General features: G+C 45.9%; 1 protein-coding gene across 1 annotated transcript in view; it reads right to left on the minus strand.

Annotated features, from left to right (window-relative positions):
* The window catches only part of bahcc1b (BAH domain and coiled-coil containing 1b), a 58,663-nt gene that overhangs the window by 7,954 nt on the left and 28,520 nt on the right, over positions 1–22,189 (minus strand). The window contains exons 5-21 of the mRNA XM_063893630.1: positions 21,473–22,189; positions 20,568–20,673; positions 19,774–19,967; positions 19,153–19,281; positions 17,763–17,950; positions 17,042–17,426; positions 14,990–15,883; positions 10,969–11,135; positions 9,831–9,967; positions 9,485–9,589; positions 6,321–6,393; positions 6,025–6,211; positions 5,616–5,780; positions 4,080–4,256; positions 3,248–3,486; positions 712–913; positions 377–494 (exon numbers count right to left, since the gene is read on the minus strand). The exon at positions 21,473–22,189 is cut by the window's right edge and continues 1,206 nt beyond it. Coding sequence (XP_063749700.1) covers positions 377–494; positions 712–913; positions 3,248–3,486; positions 4,080–4,256; positions 5,616–5,780; positions 6,025–6,211; positions 6,321–6,393; positions 9,485–9,589; positions 9,831–9,967; positions 10,969–11,135; positions 14,990–15,883; positions 17,042–17,426; positions 17,763–17,950; positions 19,153–19,281; positions 19,774–19,967; positions 20,568–20,673; positions 21,473–22,189 — 4,183 coding nt within the window. The remainder of the gene's footprint in view (positions 1–376; positions 495–711; positions 914–3,247; positions 3,487–4,079; positions 4,257–5,615; positions 5,781–6,024; positions 6,212–6,320; positions 6,394–9,484; positions 9,590–9,830; positions 9,968–10,968; positions 11,136–14,989; positions 15,884–17,041; positions 17,427–17,762; positions 17,951–19,152; positions 19,282–19,773; positions 19,968–20,567; positions 20,674–21,472) is intronic.

Raw genomic sequence — 22,189 nt, forward strand, 5'->3', positions numbered from 1 at the left:
GTAGTGGAGTCCTTTGCAGACCATTTACATGCACAAAAACCTATATAACACACTACAGGGAACCCCCAAAATGCATAACAGGGCCTCTTTAAATGAAATAAGAGCCATCTTTTTAAATAATCTAACGCTGACTTTTGATTATTTGCAGCAGTTTACTGAGATCTCCCCACACAAATCTCTTTGGTCTAAAGAGATTTGTAATATATCTTGCTCTTTTGCAGGGGGGAGTGTACTCAGGAGACCAGGTTGATAATTGCTGTATGGAATAGTCACTATGCTCGTTCCCCTTGGACGGTTAAGGATTTACTTGGTGAAGGAGTATACATTTTTTAGCTGAGTGTTTCTGTGGACACACTGCAGGTAGAAAGGGTCTTACATGTCGGGCAGGTCCAGAGTTTGGACGCAGGCAGCGTACAGCAGCTCGTCCTCCTTGGAGATGAGGATCTTCAGGCCGTCCACCAGCATCTCTTTACTCAGCACGCAGTTTGGCAGGGCTGCGCGGCGAGGGCGTGGTTCAATGATTGATGGATGGAGAAGATAAAGCGTGAGTGATACATAATTTGTGAGTGTGTTGAATAATTGCTATGTGAAGTGAAAAAGGAGGGACAAAAAGGCAGAGATGGAGGTGTGTGTGTTCACATGTGTGAAGAACCTTTTCAAATGTGCATGTGTGTGTGTAATTATGTATGATGTGTCAGTGTTTATGCCTACCGGGTATTCTGCAAGGCATGTTGGGAGGGAGATGGATCAACTGTATGTCCTCCTCCTCCTCCTCTTCCTCCTCTTCTTCTTCTCCTTCTTCTTCTTCCTCCTCCTCTTCCTCGCCCTCGGAGAAGCTGCTCTCCTCATCCAATCGAAAGCCGTCGTCAGCTGCAAAGCTCTGCAGGAGCCGGCTCACTGCGTGGCCCTTTGCCTGGACAGGAAACAGGAATCATATGTTAAACACGCTCTATTCTGATTTAGGGTTTTTTTCCTTTCTTGTAGTGTGTTATAGGCTTTTGTGCATGTATTGTACATTATAGGCTTAGGGGTGGGACATCTCTAAGTGGCTGACCAATCAGAACAGAGCCTGCCAGCTAACCAATCAAAGCAGACTGGGCTCTGGTTTCAGAAAGAGGGTGAAAAGAGGTGCTGCAGCACAGGCAGTATGAGAAAAATAAAGAGCTTTTTGAACATTAAAGCATGGAGACATGTCCCAGTGGAGACACAAAATACAAATATGCACCTAAAAATGTGCAAAATATGGCCCCTTATCATATTCAGGGGCTGACTTGTTGAATCTGTCTTTGAGAAGCAACCACAGGCAATGCGCCTTTTGCAATGTGATACTTCAATTAAAGCCACAGGATTTTTCCTTTTTCTCACTTGCCACAGTTCACACAAAGGTCAAAGGTCACATTCAGTAATAACTGCAGCTCTTGAACCGGCAGGACTTCAGTGTTTGGCTCAAGGACACTTCAGCAGGGTGAAGGCCTACTAATGAAGAAACTTGAACCCTCATTTACATTCTTACTTTCCAAACACACACACACAGACAGACACAGACACAGATACACACACACACACACACACACACACACACACACACACACACACACACACACACACACACACACACACACACACACACACACACACACACACACACACACACACACACACACACACACACCCGAGATACGATCCATCTCCAGACCAGTTTAGGCTAGTCTATCCACAGATGACAGAGATGATGGAAAGTCAGCTTGCACAACAGGTTTCTGCTTGTTTTTAAGGCTTTCTAAAGAAAAGGTATTAATATTCAAATTGAGTGTGTGTCTGTGTGTGTGTGTGTGTGTGTGTGTGTGTGTGTGTGTGTGTGTGTGTGTGTGTTGTCTCTTGAAATTAACCACATCAGGAGACTATATATTTTAGTGACAGAAGTTTCGTCCCCGGAGGGCATGGATGGTTATTTACTGTTGTGCTGGTTATGTGTGTGTGTGTGTGTGTGTGTGTGAGAGTAGGTGTGTGCATGGGTGTGTGTCGGGTTATGGGTGGAGATTATCTTTATACTGTTTGGTTTGGAGTTATGTGTTTTTTGACATTCCCTCACAATGAGTCAAAGACAGGGGTAACCTCGGGGCGTCTCACTGAAATGAATGCGGGTGTCTCGCTAACACAACCAACCAGCAGTGTGTTATCACAGCAGGCAGTATGCACACACACACACACACACACACACACACACACACACACACACACACACACACACACACACACACACACACACACACACACACACACACACACACACACACACACACACATATAGAGCATATGTTATATCTGACATGCTGACTGATTTACAGACAAAGCTTAATTTCTGCCTGTAAGGGAGTCAGAGTTATTGGTATATTCTGTTATCTATGGGATTTTGGACTGGCAGGGTGTGGCTCATTTCAGGGAAGGATCGAACTTAAGGCGAGGTTTTTTTTTCTTTTTCTGCAAATTCCTCTTTTTGTCCGCCTTTATTTGCATGCATGAGAAGGGAAAAAACTCCTCTGAGTCACCTAATTATTTTCTTGCATTTCCCAGTAAGCCTTATGGTTTGTTCCAAACAACACAGCCTGACTCTCAACTCAAATTCAAAGAGTGATGCTATATCATTTCTTGTTACTCTGTGACAGCAGTAATTCATTGTGATGCTTGTTGAATAACCTTTGCGTCACGCCTCTAAAATTGGCAATTGCATCTCACCTTTCCCTTCTCAGCTCTCTTTCCCATGCACTTCTGTGTGACCTAACAAATATACCACGAAGCCCACAGATTCTGTGCCCTTTGGATGGATGTTGAACTTTAGAGGAGTCCCACGGCTTCTTGCCCGTGGTATTAACTCCAAATGTTGTTGAATTTCCATATAATTCAGCTCACATTGGCATTATATGTTGTGTGCATGTTTTATTGCAACTTTTCCAAAGCATAGGGTATATAAATAAAATAAAAAAGCAGGTGTCATGCAGAGGACGTTTAGAAAAGTATCAGAATGAGACTAGAACACTGTCATCCAATGCACCCAGATGTACACATGAAGCAGCTGAGGAGGGAAATGCCAGTTTTGAAGGGTGTAGTCGTGCCATTAATCACTACTGACAGGAACTAATTTACTTGGTTGAATACATGTCACTGAAAAACGTAAAATATGACTGTGTGACTGTAAAATACTGTCTTGTACTGTAGAAACAAGATACCATCCAACACTGGTGCTCACCTTTCCCAGGATGCCCGATGAGTTCCTCCTCGCGGCCTCCTTGCTGCTCCTGTTTGCTTCGGTCAGAGCTCGATGGTTCCCCCGGCCGTCCCCGAAGCTGCAGCCCAGTGACGAAGCACCCCAGCTGGGCAGAGACGCTCTTTTAGTCCCCTGGTGGTCTGGATGTCCTCTCTCTGAGGTGATGAGGCTCGGCCTTCTGGGTGCTCTCCTCTGATCTGCACTGGTTAAGCTCTCCATGCCTGGGAGGGGGGGGGAGACATCGTGGTAATTAGAGTTTGGACCTAAATTGAATTAACTCAAAATATATGATACATGATATAAGACAAGATAAAGTCATAATTTATGTTAAATATGGAGTAAAGATTTGAGGTTATCCTGGTCAAGAATCCGGTTACTTGGCAAGTTTTCACAAACAAGGAGTGTGTAATAGTACATACTTGAACTCAATAAGATAAATAACAATGTAAAATAAAAGCCACGTTATGGAGGCCACATAACACCATTTTTATTCTAATATTCTAGATGAACAAAGGCTGTTGTAATTGCTCAGCCATGTAAATATCACTAAGATATACACTTTTATTCCGTACTTAAATCCAGATTAAGGATTGTTAGAAAACAAATGTGCACAAACCATTCATAATACCCCTGCAAAACCTTGTTTTTTAGCAAAATCACCCCACAATTCCAAGAAACCTTTTTAGATTCAGAAATAATTCAAAGCTAAAACAATGTAGATTCTCCAAACTCCTCAAATATTAATGTGTTCCTTCACTTCGAGTAAGAAGCCTGGTGACAGCAGTGGATACACAGACTAGTACAAAGGTCTCACCAGGAGGCACTGGTCTCTTACTCCCGGCTTTCTGGTTTGCTTGGAGCTTGGAGGACTGCGATAAAAAGGGCAGAATCCCGGCAGGGTTTGCAGGAGCTTCTTTAGAGGATGAGCTAATCTGGATGTCACCGGCTCCGTCTTCGCTGTCGTAGCTGCCGTCCTCCTCTTCCTCCTCCTCTGTGGAAATCACAACATCAATATGATCAGTCAGTCGGCTTGAAGCGATCTACATGTAAACACTGTTAGCTAAAGCCAGGGACTCACTTGATGAGGAGTATTGACAGCTAGCTTTCAATATTCCTCTAGCATGTACAGTTCAGTTCTCCAGCCTGTGGCTACACGCTCGTAGCCGTGAATACACAAAGTGAGCAGAGAAATGTAACAAACTTTTCTCTGAGGCTTTTAAAGTGCCACATTTTGTCACATATTAACTCCAAGCTGCATAATAATGATCGGCTTGTTCCTTAAGCGCAGTGACGGGGAGCAAATGTTGACACACATGCACATATGCAGCACACACACACACACAAACACACACACAGTTTGTTATTGGCAGCTGTGTGTCGCTGACTGCAGGGGGTCGTGTCGGGTGTCGACACATCTCTGACACACTTGTCACTTACATGGCGTTCTCGTCAACACTTCGCCTCAGTCACACACACACACACTGGGACATGCACGCACACACCACACATACACACACACACACACACACACACACACACACACACACACACACACACACACATATTCAACCACTATATCTCGGATTCATCGAGGTCACGAGGTCAGTCAGATTTGAGCGCTGTCTTTAAGGTTTGTTGGTCTGAATCCAACCGTCTTCTCGTCTGAGCCATTTTGTTTAAAAGTCAGGAGGATTTCTTTCTCCTCACGTTTGAACCTCGGTCATTTTCACGATGTCGGGGAGGTGAAGAAGAGGGGAAGTCCAGGGTGTGAGATTCTGAGCCGGGCTAGAGCGAGGCTCACATTACGGCGTGGCGTTGAGGGCCGGAGTGGCTGTGTTGCATGCCTGTGGCAAGTCGTTAACGGTTTTAACGGTGTGACAGACGAGCTGGGAAGTGAGAGGAGGGCCCCCTCGATGACGGCAGACATCTCACTCTCAGAGGCTTCACGAGCGCGCGCGCACACACGCACGCACACACACACACACACATGCATGCTTGAGAGCGAAATCTCGCAGTGTCTGGCTGATGTTCTTTCAGCCACCCGCCACAGCTCGACTCATATGTGTAATAACCTGTGAAACTGTGGCTGGAGGATACTACAGACTACATAAGAGTGTGTCACAATCAGACACACAGGCTAGAGTAAGAAACCAGCTAATGACATAATCATATTCAGGAAGTCTGGAGTGAGGCAGTGGAGCTGCACAGTTATCAAACATGTGGACTGTTGCATTATCCAAATCACACCTAGCACAATGTCTGGCTAAATATGTGTTAAAATAAAATTGGAAGTTGTGTAAAGCTGCAGAGATATCCACGCCTACAGACACTGGCCCTGAACTGAACTCACCGTGCTCCGAGCTCTCGCTTTCACTCTTCTCCTCCCTGACTTCCTGTTTTTTGTCGGAGGTCCGGTCGTCCTTGTGGTGAGCTCTTTTGGTGTGGACGGCCATCATTACTTTGGGCTTTCGACCCCTCTTCCTCTTCTGACCAGCCTCCCAGTCCTGCTGCATGTCTGATGGAGAGACGACAACACGAGGAGGAGTTCAGTGTCTGGCTTATAAAGCACTTTTTTGTGTCTCTACTGTGACATGTCTCCACGCTTTAATGTTCAAAAAGGTCTTTATTTCTCTCTTACTCTGACTATTTACATGCACAACAACCTATACAACACACTACAGGAAAGGGAAAACCTCAAAAAGCATCACAGGGCCCCTTTAACTTCCCTTGCCTTTTATATATGCTCGGTCTCTACCCACCTTTGCTTCCTTGTCTGCAGTGACTGTTGGAGGCGTCCTCCTCCCCAGGGGTCCCTCGGCAGTGCAGCATGCCTGAAGACGATGCACCACGATGGGCCGCAGCCTTCTGCTTCAGCTGGGTCACCCGCCGGGCCATCCTGGAGCTCAGGGCGCTGGGCCGACCTCTGTGCTTACAGCGGGCTTTCATCTGCAGACCGGGGGCGGGAAAAGCTAATTATTGACTAATTTCTTTTCCGCTAATTGAAATATTCAGGAAAGAACAAAAACATTAGCAGCAGGAAGTGGCTGAGACCGACCTGTGCAGAGCTGTGGCTGGAGAAGACGTGATTGGACATTTTCTTCCTGGCTTTTTCCTCCAATAAATCCAACCTGGAAGACACAGCGGAGACACACTCAAATGAGACTTTATCATATATGAACCAGATCACAGAATCAATCCCATCACACATTTCTTTCCTTTCATGGAGGATTTTTCTCTGCCTCTCTGCTATTTCTAGTTTTGTCTCACTTGGGTTCATTCATTCTTGTCTCCCTCTCTCCCCCGCCAGTCTCCCTCTCTGTCTCATAACTTTGATGAGGTAAGAGAGAGACGGCGCAGTTTGACGGCAAACACAGAAATATTCAGCGGCCGTGCGAACATATGAAACTCTGCTGAATCAACACATGAAAGGGGTAAGAATTATCTGGTGTGAGGGAGGGAGAAGAGACAGCGGGAGACAGAGGGGGGCGGAGAAGAGTTGAGGGGGAAGGGAGAGAGACAGAAAGAGAGAGATGAAGCAGTCTCGGGGGGAGTCTGTCCGTTGACCGGAGCTCCAGGACTGGATCGATAAACACTAACCTCTATTGAACACTACTCCTCCCTTCCTCTCTCTCTCCCCCTCTCTATCTCACCCTCTCTCTGTCATTCCTTCATTGTATGCTCTCTCCCACACACACACACACACACACACACACACACACACACACACACACACACACACACACACACACACACACACACACACACACACACACACACACACACACACACACACACACACACACACACACACACACACACACACACACACACACACACTCTATTAGCAGCTGGTGTCTGAGGGCAGGTGAATTCTATATTCCCACAGAGGGAAGGTTTGGCTCTCTGCATCTCCGCTCCCGGGAGAGGAAAGGAGAGAGAGAGGGGCAGAGGAGGAAAAAGAGAGGAGAGTGAAGGAAAGGACAAGATAAAGGAAAAAAGACACGAGAGGAAAGAGTGAAGACAATAGGAGAGGTGAAGAGAAAAAAGAGAAGAGATAGGAAGAGAAGAAATGAAGGAGAGGATAGAAGAGAGGAAAGGAGAAGAGGAGGAGGAGAGGACAAGATAAAGGAAATGGGAGATGAGAGGAATGAGAAAAATAAGAGGAAAGTATAGGGAACAAATGAAAGGCAAAGAAAAGAGGAAAAGGAAAAGAAGGAGATGGTTGGAAAAAGGATAGAAGGGAAACATGAAAGGAATGGGAATGAAAGGAAAGGAAAGGGTAAGAAGTTGAGAAGGGAAAGGATAAAAGGAGAGAAGAGGACAGGGGAAGGTGTGAGGAGAAGATGAACGTATAGGAAAGGAAAACAAAGAAGAGTATAGCAAAGGAAAGGACATGAGAGGAAGGGATAAGAGGACAGGAAGGGAAGGAGAGGAGAGTAACAAAAACTGTGACCTTTAACCCCTCTGAAGCTGCAGAGTTCAGCTCATGTCAAATCTTCAACAACGATACGATATAGAGGTATTATTTCTCTATATGATACAGAAAATGTCCAAAAACCACATAGGGTTTTTGCTGTTTAGGCCCCACGCTGTATTTGTATCACAGCTTCAGTCAATGGTATTAGCCTTCCCAGTTGGAGAAGGCCCTTTCCTGTTTCCCAGCTCACAGGTACATAAAGGGATCCATTTCCAAATGCTTTTTGCTGGAGAACCTGACTGGCTGAACAGAGCCCTGACCCCGACTCCATCCGACACCTTCGGAATGAACGGGAACGCCGTCTGTCAGTCAGACGTCAGGGCGTTAGTATGCTTTAAACACAGTGCTTTTCGGATCATCGAACACTTGGCTCGCAAAACGCCATATACACACACACACTCATACGGACCACACACCATGCTGGAAAAGCTAAGGGCTGCATCTGACAATCACACACACTTTTGCCATCACTTGTTCGGTTTATCATCCCCATTTGAACGGTTAGTGTGTCTCACTTCTTTCCATAATGGCCGGCTTTTCTCTTCTCTTCAACACCTTTATCCTTTAAAGTAAAGTCCAATCTCTCAAATGCAGACCTCTGCAGCTCGGAGACAAAGCAAAGAAATGGACGCCTAATAGCACGATCTTCATTTCAATGTCCACATACTTTTGTCCATAAAGCGCACGTGTGTATCAAAAGGCTTGGTCTGCTGCTTTTCAGAAACGCCTCTCTATCTCTCTCACTCTCGCCCTTTTTCATTTCAACCCGCATCTCTCTCTCGAGAAGATGAAAGCGTAAACAAACGATACATTGCTTGTTATTAACAACAGAGATCCTGCTCAGGCACGTAGCAACCAGCGCTACTAATTAAACAAGTTGTGTGTGTGTGTGTGTGTGTGTGTGTGTGTGTGTGTGTGTGTGTGTGTGTGTGTGTGTGTGTGTTGTATGTATGACTAAAGCCTTTCATTGTCATTTTCATTAGCGCCTTCTAATCATGGTAACCGTGACAAACCCTGAGTTTCTCTAATCATTTTATCAAGGCGAGGGGTGCACATGCTAACAGAGGTGGGGCAGCATGAGAAAACACATTTATCATTATGAGTGTTGAACGCAGGCTGTGTGTGTGTGTGTGTGTGTGTGTGTGTGTGTGTGTGTGTGTGTGTGTGTGTGTGTGTGTGTGTGTGTGTGTGTGTGTGTGTGTGTGTGTGTGTGTTTGCAGTAGTGTGCGGGAATGTGTGGCAGCCTCCAAGTGTGTGTGTGTGTGTGGAAAGGTGTTAAATAATGTGTGGTTGTGTGTTGCGGCGGGTGGGGGTGTTGTCGAGTCGTTGATCACTGTAATAACTGTGCATCAGGACTTTGTCCGGCTGTATTAATATGCTCGAGGTTCACGGGGAATCGGGACATAATCAATGCAAGTGATAAATATGATTAAAAGTGATTAATGATGATTAATGAAGGTCTCATCTCCATTACTTTCTCTCATTTAAAATCAGCTCCCATCACATAACCCATTGTGTGTGTGTGTGTGTGTGTATGTGTGAGAGTGTGCGTGTGTGTGAGGCTCCTTCCAGTGCCCAATCAAGCAAATCATCAGCTATAGAGCATTCGAATCAATTCAGCTGAAGAAGAACTTCTTGAAAATCAGCCGCGCCTTTCAGTAAGAACACAAACAGAAATCAGGATGAATGAGCGGGGCTTGCCAATCACACTGATTATACTGACGCAATATCAGAGGACTGACCTGAGTCTCTTAGAGCTCTCCGAGGCAGCTGGGCCGGGGGCCGACTTTCGCTTGCGGGGGCGACCGGGCCCCCGGCGGGCAGGACTGCGAGACGTCTCCTCTTTCCTGCAGAGAGGGGAAAGACAAGAAGGAGGAGGAGAGAGATCAAAGATGGAGTCCGGACAGCAGGAGAAATCAGGAGGAAACTTGTGTCGGGTCAAACTGCATTAAGTATGAACGGAAAGTCAGGAAGAATCAGGGAGGATGCAGCATGACAGCAGACATGTTGGAATGCACCGCTCAACACAGACAAAAAGAGGGTGTGTGTGTGTGTGTGTGTGTGTGTGTGTGTGTCGTCTCTGCTCACTGGTGGTCGTGTTTCCTCTGTAGCTTGGCCAGTTCTCTCTGTTTCTCTTTGTAGCGGCGCTGTAGCTCAGCCAGCTGGACACGCATGGACAGTTCCTCCCCTCCCATCGTCTCCATGGAGCCCTTCACTGGGCACACCTGACACACACACACACACACACACACACACACACACACACACACACACACACACACACACACACACACACACACACACACACACACACACACACACACACACACACACACACACACACACACACACACACACACACACACAGAAAGCAGAGGAATTTCAATGCTGAACACAATCTGAGTTTAACAGTCATTGGATGTGAAGGAGTCCTCTTCTGTTTGAGCAGCTTGATGATTGGATGGATTCATCTGTATTTTAGACGTTTGGTCACTGCAGGTGCATGCATGTCAGTTCACGCTTATATTCAAGGGTTTTTTGGGAGATTGAGTTGTGTCGCATGTAAAAAATGTGTCAACAATTAAGAAGACGTTTTAAGTGATTTAGAGGTTTTTAGGAATAGATTTCTAATAGATTTTAGATGCATTTATTTGAAAGTCAATAACCCTGAATCAAATGATATATTTCCTGTCGCCAGATTTATTTCTGGGATGGTTTAAAGTAAAGATAAATGTTGATCCACCCAACAGCAGGTGCTTAAAGTCTCAAATCAGATTCAGTTATAATATAAAAAGTAGCGCTGGTTGTTCTTAGACTTAGACTAAATTTCTGCTCAAAACTTCAATATTAAACCACAAAAAATGTGCTTCTCATTTCACATTAATGGCAATTTTACCATTGATAATTAAAATGGTATTTGTCTGACTATTATTAATTAAAACACAGCATACTACAGTTTGCATCGGTGATTTTCATGTCTGTACTTGCATCACTTAAAGGGGTTATGGGCTAATTTTCTTAGCCTTCAGTTGCTTCATTTAAAGTATTAGATTAAGGCCTAAAAAGGTTAGGGAACAAAACATATACATATTCTCCCGGTATGGTAGTTGGGATGCATTTCTTTAAAGCTTAGTAAATCCCAAACAAATGAGGTGTGTGTCCATTGTTTCAGCATGAATGATTCATGTTTGCATGAACAAACACTGAATATTCAGCAAAGCCTCACCGGCTCGTGGCGAGGCGTCCAGCTGCACTTCCTGCGCAGGTTGAGCCTCTTCCTGATTGGACACTGCCGGTCCGCCCCCACATTTACAGCCCCTCCCCCCACCTCCAGGGCTCGGGCGGCCGCCAGCGTCGCCAGACTGTGGAGGTCGAAGGTCAGCATGTCCTCACCTGCGAGGAGACGGATTGTTTTGGGATTAGATTGAAACATCACAGAGCGGCTGACACTGCGATATAAAACACGCTGCGCGCTCAACGGATTTATTTCTGGAACGATGAAAACTGTGCCTTGAAAAGTGATGATATTTATGATATTAGCTGTGTAGTTTATTTGATGTATACTGGTGTTCCTGCTTAATAGGACACACACACACACACACACACACACACACACACACACACACAGGAGGGGGAGCGGTAGAGAAACGATCTCTACATCTGTCACTGTCATTAACTCTGTCATTGTCACAGCACCAGCGGATGAAACAGAATATTCATGAGACGCACACACACACACACACACACACACACACACACACACACACACACACACACACACACACACACACACACACACACACACACACACACACACACACACACACACACACACACACACACTAAGTCAAACACACCCACATATTAAGGCACACACACATACAAACCTAGACAAATCATACACACTCACTCCACGGAACTCACACGTGCAACTTAAACATTTTCGCTGAGCCTCGCAGACGTGAGTGTGTGAGGCAGAACTGGAGATGAGGAGAACAAGAGGTGTAAGGAGGGAGGAGGGAGGAGGAATAGGAGGAGGAGAAGTGCAGCGCAGTGAAAAGAAGGGAGGGAGGCGATGGGGAGTAAAGGGGAGGAGAAGCAATAAGAGGCAAAGTGTTTATTGAGCTATCTATTTATTCTCCTACATCTCCTCATTATGGACATGGACAGAATCCAATTTCCCCTTCAAGGAGAGGAACCAAGGAGAGACGAAGAGAAGAGAGGAAGGAAAGAAGGAGAGGTGATAAGAGAATAAAGAAAGGAGAGGAAGAGAAAGAGATGGAGAGGAGAGAGGAAGGAAAGGAATAGAGGTTAGGAAAGGAGGAAGTAGAGTAGAAAAGAAACGGAAAGGATCGAGAAGGAAAAGGAAAGGAAAGGAAGAAGAGGAAATGAAAATCAAGCAAAAGAAATGAAGATAAGGAAGAAAGGACAGAGTGGAGATAATTGTAAGAGAGGAGAATAGGAAAAGGAAAGGAGAACAGGAGGTGAGGAAAGGTTTACTGGATCCCTCTCAGTCTGTGCACTGGAGCTGCACGGCCTATTCACTGACATCTGATGTTATTAAAACCTGTGTGTGTGTGTGTGTGTGTATGTGTGTGCGTGCGTGTGTGTCTATGACAGAAATGCAGTACATAGAGAAAGAAGAGGAAGGATGGAGTCTCCATCCACCAAAAGGAAACAAACGGGTGAGAGGACGACAGGTGAGAGGGGGGAGACAGAGAGGCTTTGTCCTGTCCCGCCTCGCAGAGGTCACCGCCGTCTCATCTGTCAGACCTCTGAGCCAATGGCACGCTCCGATTACCCTGACAGGATGACATCACCGCTGACATCACCACGCCTGGTTTGGAGGATGGCCACGATCAATAGATACCTTCCGCCCACAATGCACCCCACACACACACACACACACACACACACACACAGATCTTTGCACAGTAATAACACCACACTGGGTCCCTAAAGGGTGTGAATGGTGTAATAAGAGGAAGCACAGGGGGGAAAACAAAAACAGTGGAGGAAAATTAAAAAACATTACAGTTAATATGGGCCTCGTCGTCATTAAGGGTCATTAAGGACGTTTATTGAGCTGAAACTTAAAGGAGTACTATGACACACACAGCTCCTCCATGTGTGTGTGAATATAAGTAATGCTGCTAATTTATACAAAATAATTAGGCTTTTTATTTATCCTTAATCTAGTATTTTATTACTTCAAGATAATGTTATTTGTATTCAGGTTTTATTTAAAAAGGATAGTAGAGCCGTGACGATTATTTGCCGAGTCAATTGAAGGATTGTCTGAAAAATAATTGGCACTTTTTCTGATAATCAATTAACGTTCAATTACATTTTCATCCAAAAACAGCGTCATAATGTCTCTGTATTAAATCCTACTAAATTCTAAATCTCAAGGATTTGGTCTGAATATCAAGAAATGTAAACCATTTTCTGGAAGTAAATATTCTGAATGATTCATCTACAAAAATAATGAGCAGATTAAGTGTAAGAAATACAAAGTAATTGCTAGATGCAACTGTAATGGATACACAAAATTACTCTTTTTGGCCCAATTTCACAGATGTGTCACAAATATTCAAAGGTTTTAAAAGATGAAAATACACCGGAAAAACTGAAGCGTTGTCTTTAATTAAATGCATTATGTCAACAGATTTCACATTACTGTATTAGGTTTGTTGTAAACAATAATATTAAGTTTAAATGAAGAAAATTAGGTTCAACTTAATATTATTGCTTTCAACTAACCCAACACAGTTGTGTGAAATCTGTTGACGTACAGTATACCTTTAATTAAAGCCAACGTTTCAGTTTTTTCAGTCAGTGTAGTGTAAATAGAAGTTATGCTGCTAATTTATACTGCAGGGGGAAAGCATCACTTGATTCCCTAATCTGTAATTGCGATCTCCTGCAAACGGCTGAGATATCCCTCCGTGTGGAGGAGCGGCATTAATGCATCTGTCTGGGATCGGTTTCATCTCCCAAACACATTCAGGATGACAAAACTGCCACGAGCGGTATTAATAATATTCCGTGCAACGCGGACAGGGCGGGTTTCAAATAAATGTGTTGCAATTTGGAGAAAACGTTTTCCACGCCGCGACAGGACTTATTGATTTCACACCTATTACACATGCTAAGCACGTGCGTGCACATGTAAACAAATGCACACACTCGGTATCTCACACACACATGCATGCACAGACAGCTGCAGAGCGACTTATGATTTTTTACACTTATTAATTCTGTAGACAAGGCTTGCAGAGGCAGGATTCACACACAAGATTACATTGGTTTAATAAAAAAAGAAAAAAGAGAGAAAGGAGAAGCAGGTGGGGGGGGGGGGGGGGATAACAAAGAGGGAGGAGGTGGAGAGACACATAGAGGCTTGATGGAGGAGAGCCGGGATTCATCTGGGATTACTTAACAGCTTACGCATGCACACACACAAATGCATGCAAACACACACACACACACACACACACGCACACACACACAAACACACAACACACACACACACATGCTGGCATAAATAAAAACACTTTCTCTCAGAGGGACGAGAGGAAAATAGGAGCGCTTACAGGAGAAGTGTTTTAAAGGAAAGGGTCTAATTAGCAAAGCAAGACGCCAGAGCCTGGGGGACACACTGGGAAAAGTGTGTGTGTGTGTGTGTGTGTGTGTGTGTGTGTGTGTGTGTGTGTGTGTGTGTGTATGTGTGTGTGTGTGTGTGTGTGTGTGTGTGTCTGTTCTGGCTTGTGTCTGAAGCTCAGCTAATTTGTCCATCTCTGTGTCCCTGTTAAACACAAACACAAACACACACACACACACACCCTTCCCAGAGGAGGAAATACGGTCTATGGGCAAGAAATAGAGTCAGAGCAGAGGAAGTAAGCAGGGCAGCGAGTGAGATATATGTGTGTGTGTGTGTTTTTTGAGGTCCACATCTGGAATGCACACCAGGCCCTGCTGTGTGTGTGTTTGTGTGTGTAGTCAGGAAAAGAATTAGGCTACAGTACGTTTTTTTTTTATGTGTCCTTGATCTAATTTAAGAAGTATTTAGTCTTTTTTACAACATGATGTCATTTGTTTACAGGACCTTTTTAAATAGGATTGGGGTCAATATCGGTTTAAATCGACAGATATTTCACTGACTTTTCAAAGATTTTAAAAGAGGCATTTAACATCACGTTGGAAGGCCTTAACAGAAAAAACCCAAAATCAGATGAACTCACCCTCAGCGTCGTTCTCTCTGCTCCTCTGCTGGATCTCCAACTCGGCCAGTTCTCCCAGTATCTCCATGCCGTGGTGGGGTGTGGGGCTCGGGGCCATGACAGCAGGTACAGGAGGGTACAAGGCATCTCTGGAGGCGCACAGAGTCGCAGCGATCAGGAGCTCCAGGCTCCACATGTAGGCACCTTGGAGCTGAGCTGCTGTGCCCGTGGTGGGGAGGAGGACGGTGTCAGAGGAGGGGGAAGGAGCAGGAGAAATACACCTTACTTCCACTGAGTCTTCGTCTGGAATATCCTTCTCCTTTTCCTCCTCCTCCTCATCCTCCACCACCTCTACATTCTCTCCATCTTTGTCCTCCACCTTCTCCTCTCCAAACACAGTACATTCTGTTGTTTCAGGCCCTATTTTCTCCCCCTGATCCTTCTGCATGTCCTCTATTCCATGTTTATTATCATCCTCCTGCTCTTTGGATATTTGGGGCTCCTCCAGGCCGGCCTCCTGGCCCGGGCAGCCCGGGGAGAGCTCTACTTTTAGGGTTTTGCCCGTGGCTGTGGCGGGGCAAGATGAATCTTGGATAAGAGCTGGGGAAGGGCATGGCGGCAATCCAGAAATCTCGCTCTTGGGCTCTGAGAATCCTTTCACTTCCACCCTGCTCTCTTCCTTCTCCTCATTCACAACCGTACTCTGGGATTCCACAACTTCACAGTCTCTCTCATCTTCTTCTTCCCTCCTTACTTCTTCTACGGTGATGTGGAAGGGGTGTGGGCGGGGCTTGGAGTCTGGCTCTGCTGGCTCCGCCTCCACCGTGGCTTGTTCGGCCAATCGAGCTTCGGGAGGCGAGGGTCCGGCCTTGTAGCCCATGGTGATCGGAGGGTAGGTGTAAACAGGTGGTAGGTCTGGAGCAAAGAGGAAAAGCGAACGTCAAATAGCATATAACACCATTTCACTAGCCGACAAACTCTACAAAATAATTTTAAAAAGCGTCAGAAAACAGAACATCCCTGTGTCTTTAACTGAGGCCCTTTCCCTTTCTGTATTCATTGCCATTCTGTTCAGGCACAGGAGGACGCATGTGATTACAGTCGGCATAATACACTGACAGCAGGGTGCTGAAAACACACAGAGTGCCTGCTCCTGTGTGTGTGTGTGTGTGTGTGTGTGTACAGTAGTGTAAAGTATATGTTTTGGATGTGTGTGTGTGAGTGAGTGTATAGATCTATGTGGGATATTGATGACACCCTGCCGTCTTCCTGTGATTGCAGCGCCGGCCCTGTCACCCCTGCGCTTTTTATTATTGATGGTATCCCTCCACCCCCCTGACAACAGATGAATGCATATCCTTCCGCCTGTTCTTTCTCAAGGACCCCTGAAGGATAAGGAGGGCCCGTCTGAAGATCTCTCTGACCTTCTTCTCATGACACACATGCAAGCTTAAAGCAACACACACACATACACACACACACACACACACACACACACACACACACACACACACACACACACACACACACACACACACACTATGGCAGGTCAAACTCACACACACACTGAGTGCCCATATGCTTTCTGTGACCTTAATGACTGACCTGCCCGCTGTCCCTCTTTAGCTCTCTGAGGATAACATGCCCACACACTCACACACACACACACACACACACACACACACACACTCAAGGGCACACAGAGCAAGGGATCAGCCATGCTTCAAACAACTTCTGCAAAATCAAAAGAAGACCACGCTTCAAAGACCGGTGCTACGTTTCTGCAGCAGCATCCTCTATCTTACTCTCTTTTTTCTGTCCCACCACACCTCTCCATCTCTGTCTCGTCTCTAACTCTCGGCCTATGTTTTTGTCATCTGAATTTTCAACCTGCTGGTGAAATCTAAAATCAGATTTAGAGTGGTTCACGAACAAGTCCTAAAACCCGGGAATGAGTTTGCATTTTACAACTTAAGGATGCCTTGTCTTAAAGTCAAAATCCCATTCCTTTTTGTCATAGAGATGCTTACTTTTTGTTCAGCCTACTTAACCACGTCATGCCAACACACTCACCTGGCTCTAGGGATTGTGGGTAGTCCTGTGGTGGTTGTCCCTCCCCTCTGTCACTGCCCCTCTCCAGGCCCTTAGAAAGGTGTGAGGGAGCAGGGCTGAGGGCGGGGGAGCGAGGCGCCGCCGCTGCAGGGCTCGGTGCGGGGGTCAGTGGGTTCGGCGGGTGCGATCGCCGGGACGGGGAGTGATAGCACGGAGACTGACGGCTGCTGGGACACATCCCCGGGGACTGCGTGGGCGTCTTGGGTGGAGGCGGGGTGTGGGAGAAGGGTTTGGCCACATGAGAGGAGGCGGTGGACGAAGAGGAGGAGGAAGAGGAAAGAGTTCTGGATGCGGGAGATTCGTGGGGAGATTCCTCTATGGTGATAGCATGCTCCTCGTGTTTTCGCTTTAGAAAAGGAAACCGAGAGGGAAGAATATAGTTTATCCTCTTTAAACTTTATTTTTACTGCATAAAATCTTAAGCAGTATGGATAAAATAAATCACAACTTATTTAAATACAATACAAACAAGAGAAATATCAAATCGTCTTCTAAACACTGTGTGATCTCCAAATGATCTGGCAATGTTAGACCGCAAAAGGGCCACACCTAAACCATTTTCATTTTCTCGTTTGTCCTTAATTGCACAATAATACATTTACAACATTTCTCAGACTGACATGTAACTTCTCAACAAATGTCTTATATTTAACACGCAATATTTTGTATTCGTTTTGGTTACCTGTCCTATCGAGTGTCGCTGCATGTGCTCCATGGCTCTCTGCTGCTGCTGGTGCTGGTGCTGCAGGGCGTACAGCTCCTGCTGACGTAGGAATGAGGAGCGGGAGTAGACCGAATGATGCTGCAGGTGAGACGGAGGGCCTCTGCCTCCGTACACAGGGGGCCACAGACCTGACTGCTCCAAAACATCTGCAGGAGCAAAAGCATTTAGTTTGATCTGAATAATAGAAGTTCAAACATTTGTATCCAGCAACAAGTGTCCAGTGTTGCAGGAAAGTCATACAAATAAACAGCTCCTTCTTTATATGTTGGATTGCAGGAAGCTCGGCCACTTTAACTCAAACACACACACACACACACACACACACACACACACACACACACACACACACACACACACACACACACACACACACAAACACACAAACACACCGTATATGTGAACCGTATGTTAGCCTCAGACACAATCAACCAATCCATGCTTCACATCCTCCATTCACCTACTTTTATCACTATTCAGGGAAACACACATTTTCTGCAAAGCCCCAACCCTGGGCACATACTGTATGAGTTAGGATACACACACACACTTGTACCTGCATTAACACACACACCCACACACACATGCACACATCCCTCCTTGGCTGCCTTGTCGCTGGGAACCTTTGTTCTGTGAGATTAGCCTGAGTGGGCTAATGTTTCCCAGGGGAAGGGTTCAGTGGATGCACTTCCCCTCTCTGCAGGAACTCCCACGGAGCGAGGCAAGGGAGGCGGGAGATAATTAAATTTCACAGCCTGTTTGCAAAGCAGCGTTGACACACACACACACACACACACACACACACACACACACACACACACACACACACACACACACACACACACACACACACACACACACACACACACACACACACACACACACACACACACAAAGACACGCATACTCTTGTCTTCCTCTAGAAAGGGCTAAGATGTACAATACAACCCCCTAACACTAAGCAATGTCTTCTTTTGTTCCATTTATGAGCACAACTAACTTTACCGTCCATACACAAACACACACACACACACACACACACACACACAGAAAGTCCAGTGCTCCACCACACAAGGGATGAGCGCCAGTTGAAATGGTTTGCATAACGCTTGGCACATGCAGAGGGCGGCGATGGAATAGCTGCTCCCATTAACGAAGCTATAAAACACGGTCCCACTGACAGAGGGACTTAGTTGAGCATTATATTATGATTAGCCAATGATACTAAAACTCTGGGAGAGAAATGGAAGCGGCTCCGATGGTACAAAACGAGAGAAGGAGGGAGTAAAGGGGGCAGTGAGTGTCAGGGCTCTGCTGGATGTGTGTGGTAAAAAAAAGATGCTTAGCCTACCGAGGTGATGATGAGGCCCGGGCTCTGTCGGGAGGACCACCAGCTGGGAGTTGGGGTCTTGGGTGAGCGACCCCAAGACGGGCTGAAGACCTGCTGGGAAGCCGGGGCTCATCCCCACGTGGCTCAGACCTGGGAAAATAATGCATTTAGTCAAATGAGGAAAGGATTTAAATACTTATTTTATTACAGTAAAAAAGACGGTGGTGCTCACATCCCAAGCACAAAACTTGGGATGCATTGAACCAAAAAATAAAACGCATTTAGAAAAGAGGAAACTTCTGGTGTTTACAGGAGGCACTGCCGTCATTAAATAACACTTGCTGTGACTTTTTATTATATTAAAAAGCATTAAACATTCAAATCTCACCTCTTTTAAATTAAGACTGTAGACTTTCCCGCTGCCTTTTTATTAAATACCATATCTCGTCATTTTATTTTGTATTTCACACCCGTTATATTGTCTTTACTTGTATTATTTTGGGTTTTAAATCACTTTTAAACTGAATTTTTATAATTGTTCTGCAGCCACATGACATAATTCTTTCAGTGTTTATTGTAAGGCACTTTAAATTGCCTTATTTTTAAAATCGCAAACATTAAAAACCACTCTACTCTACTGACCGTACGAATGTCCCATCCAGAGGGAGGGACTTCCTGTGCGTTGCATCCAGTGGTGGTGTGCCGGATGAGCGTGAGCGGCGGGGTCCGATCCTAACCTGCTCGCCCCTCCGGGAACCAGGAGGTGAGAGGTCAGGTCGCCGTGGCAACTACTGGAAGGGTGTATCCGGGCGAACTCCACGCGCTCCTTGTTTTCCCTGTCGAGGCGGGGGTGAACTTTGTCATTATCTTCATTATCCCTCTTATTGTCACCACCACCACCACCATCATTATGATCATTATCTTCATCCTTGTCATCTTCATTACCACTTCTACCATTATAATCATCAAGAAAAAGGAAAATGTGACGGCAACAGGAACAGCCATCATCTTGTTCCTGGTCTACGAGTTCTCATTATATGTTTTCTTCCCTTAATATGACTACATAATAAGAGCCTGATACTTCAGAGACATTCGTATTAGTCCCTGTAACATTAATGCACCACATCTCATCTTGGAGAGGGTGGGGGGGGAGAGGAGGGAGAGAGAGAGGGGGTACAGAAATACCACATCAAAGGGTGAGAAGAGTAAATGGAGTGAGGGGATGAGAGAGAAAGAGAAGCAGAGCCGCAGACTGGGAGAGAGAATAAAAGAAGTGCAGCTTATCAGACGAGAAGAAAACCTGAATAGATGCTACCGAGTGCATGTGGGTGTGTGTGTGTGTGTGTGTGTGTGTGTGTGTGTGTGTGTGTGTGTGTGTGTGTGTGTGTGTGTGTGTGTGTGTGTGTGTGTGTGTGTGTGTGTGTGTGTGAATTTACCTCATGATCATTTCTCTGTCCAGGTGATGAAGGCTGATCTGCTCCTCTGTCATCCTCTTCCTCTCCTCTGCCTCCCGACCCAGAGGATACATCGGGCGTGATACGGCTGAAATACAATCAAAGGGACATTAAATTTCAGGACATCTGAAAGCAAAAACAACTGAAGACTATGTGCAAATGTTCGTACACATCATCTCGTATAGTGACCTTCATTGCATGCCATACATTGTACCTTTTCTTGTATACCAATAAACCCTCAACATGCCTCACATGCAAATATCCCAGGATTTTGCATCCATTACGAAAGCAGGGATCAGCAACCCTCCCCAAACATGCAAAATGTTGATTGACCCGTGAATGGTTTCTCTATCTCTGGGTTACAGTCATTTGACAGGCTGTCTCAATGTTTAAAATGGGTTTAATAACAATGTAATAACGGTGTAATTATGGTTTAATAACTGTGAAATAATAAGTCATTTGGGTGTGATATGGGTGCATTAAGGGTGTAATATGGGTGTAATATATAAAAGAGCAATCAATTAATCTTCCTAAATATATTTACATGTGGTGGTGATTTAGAAGCCGTTTGAGGCTAAAGGTCTGACATGCTTAAAGCTTCTCTGCAAATTTGTCTCCGTTTGATTACGGAAATAAGTCCCCAGTAAACATCAAAAAAGGACCCAGAAATATAAGATACTGCACACACACACACACACACACACACACACACACACACACACACACACACACACACACACACACACACACACACACACACACACACACACACACACACACACACACACACACACACACACACACACACACACACACACACACACACACACACACACAGAAATAGCATTAATTGACTTTCAGAGCAAGGAGCATTAATGATGTCTGACCTTTCATGCTGGGCAGCACCCTGCCCTGTCTGCTATGTCCGGGGGTGTTGTCTGGGGAACGATGGGGGGGCCTGGCTACCGCTACTGCAATACCCACCGGAGGCTGTCGCACCTCCCCCTCACCTGCCTCCCCCGCCTCCTTCCCCCCTCTGTCCCCCCTCTCGCCCTCGTTAGCGGAGCCTCGGCGAGGAGGGAGCGACTGTTTGGGAGGGTCTTGCAGGGAGGTGTTGCTTTTAGCTCCTCCTCCCCTGTCCCCCTTCTCTGATCTCTCTCCACCCTGCTTGAGGCAACCCAGACCTCCAAATGGGCCTCGATGTGGCAACAGAAGAGGCTGCTGGGAGCTGTAGTTCATTAGGTTCTTCATGGCACTGCCCTCGCCCTCAGTGTTGTGCGATGCAGAGCGGGATAGAGGCGGGGGCTGGTCACTGTTTGGACCTCTGGAGCTGACCCCTCTTACTTCACTGGTACCAACTGAGCCTTTTCTCTGGTCCTCCTGATAACCCCCTCGAACACCCCAGGAAGGCGCAGTCTGTCCTCCATCTCTTCCCCTCTCTTCGGTACTTCCTCCATGGCTGCTGTGCTGTTGGTGCCGTATCCTTGCAACCTTTTGTCCTTCCCTTTGAGACGCTGACCCCAACCCCGACCTCCCATCAGGATTTGACTGGGAACAATCCCTAAATGGAGGAGTGGAGCCATTCTTGGATGTCCCCTGTCCAG

This window comes from Eleginops maclovinus, chromosome 10 (genome assembly GCF_036324505.1).
Source record: "Eleginops maclovinus isolate JMC-PN-2008 ecotype Puerto Natales chromosome 10, JC_Emac_rtc_rv5, whole genome shotgun sequence".
Taxonomy (NCBI): Eukaryota; Metazoa; Chordata; class Actinopteri; order Perciformes; family Eleginopidae; genus Eleginops; species Eleginops maclovinus.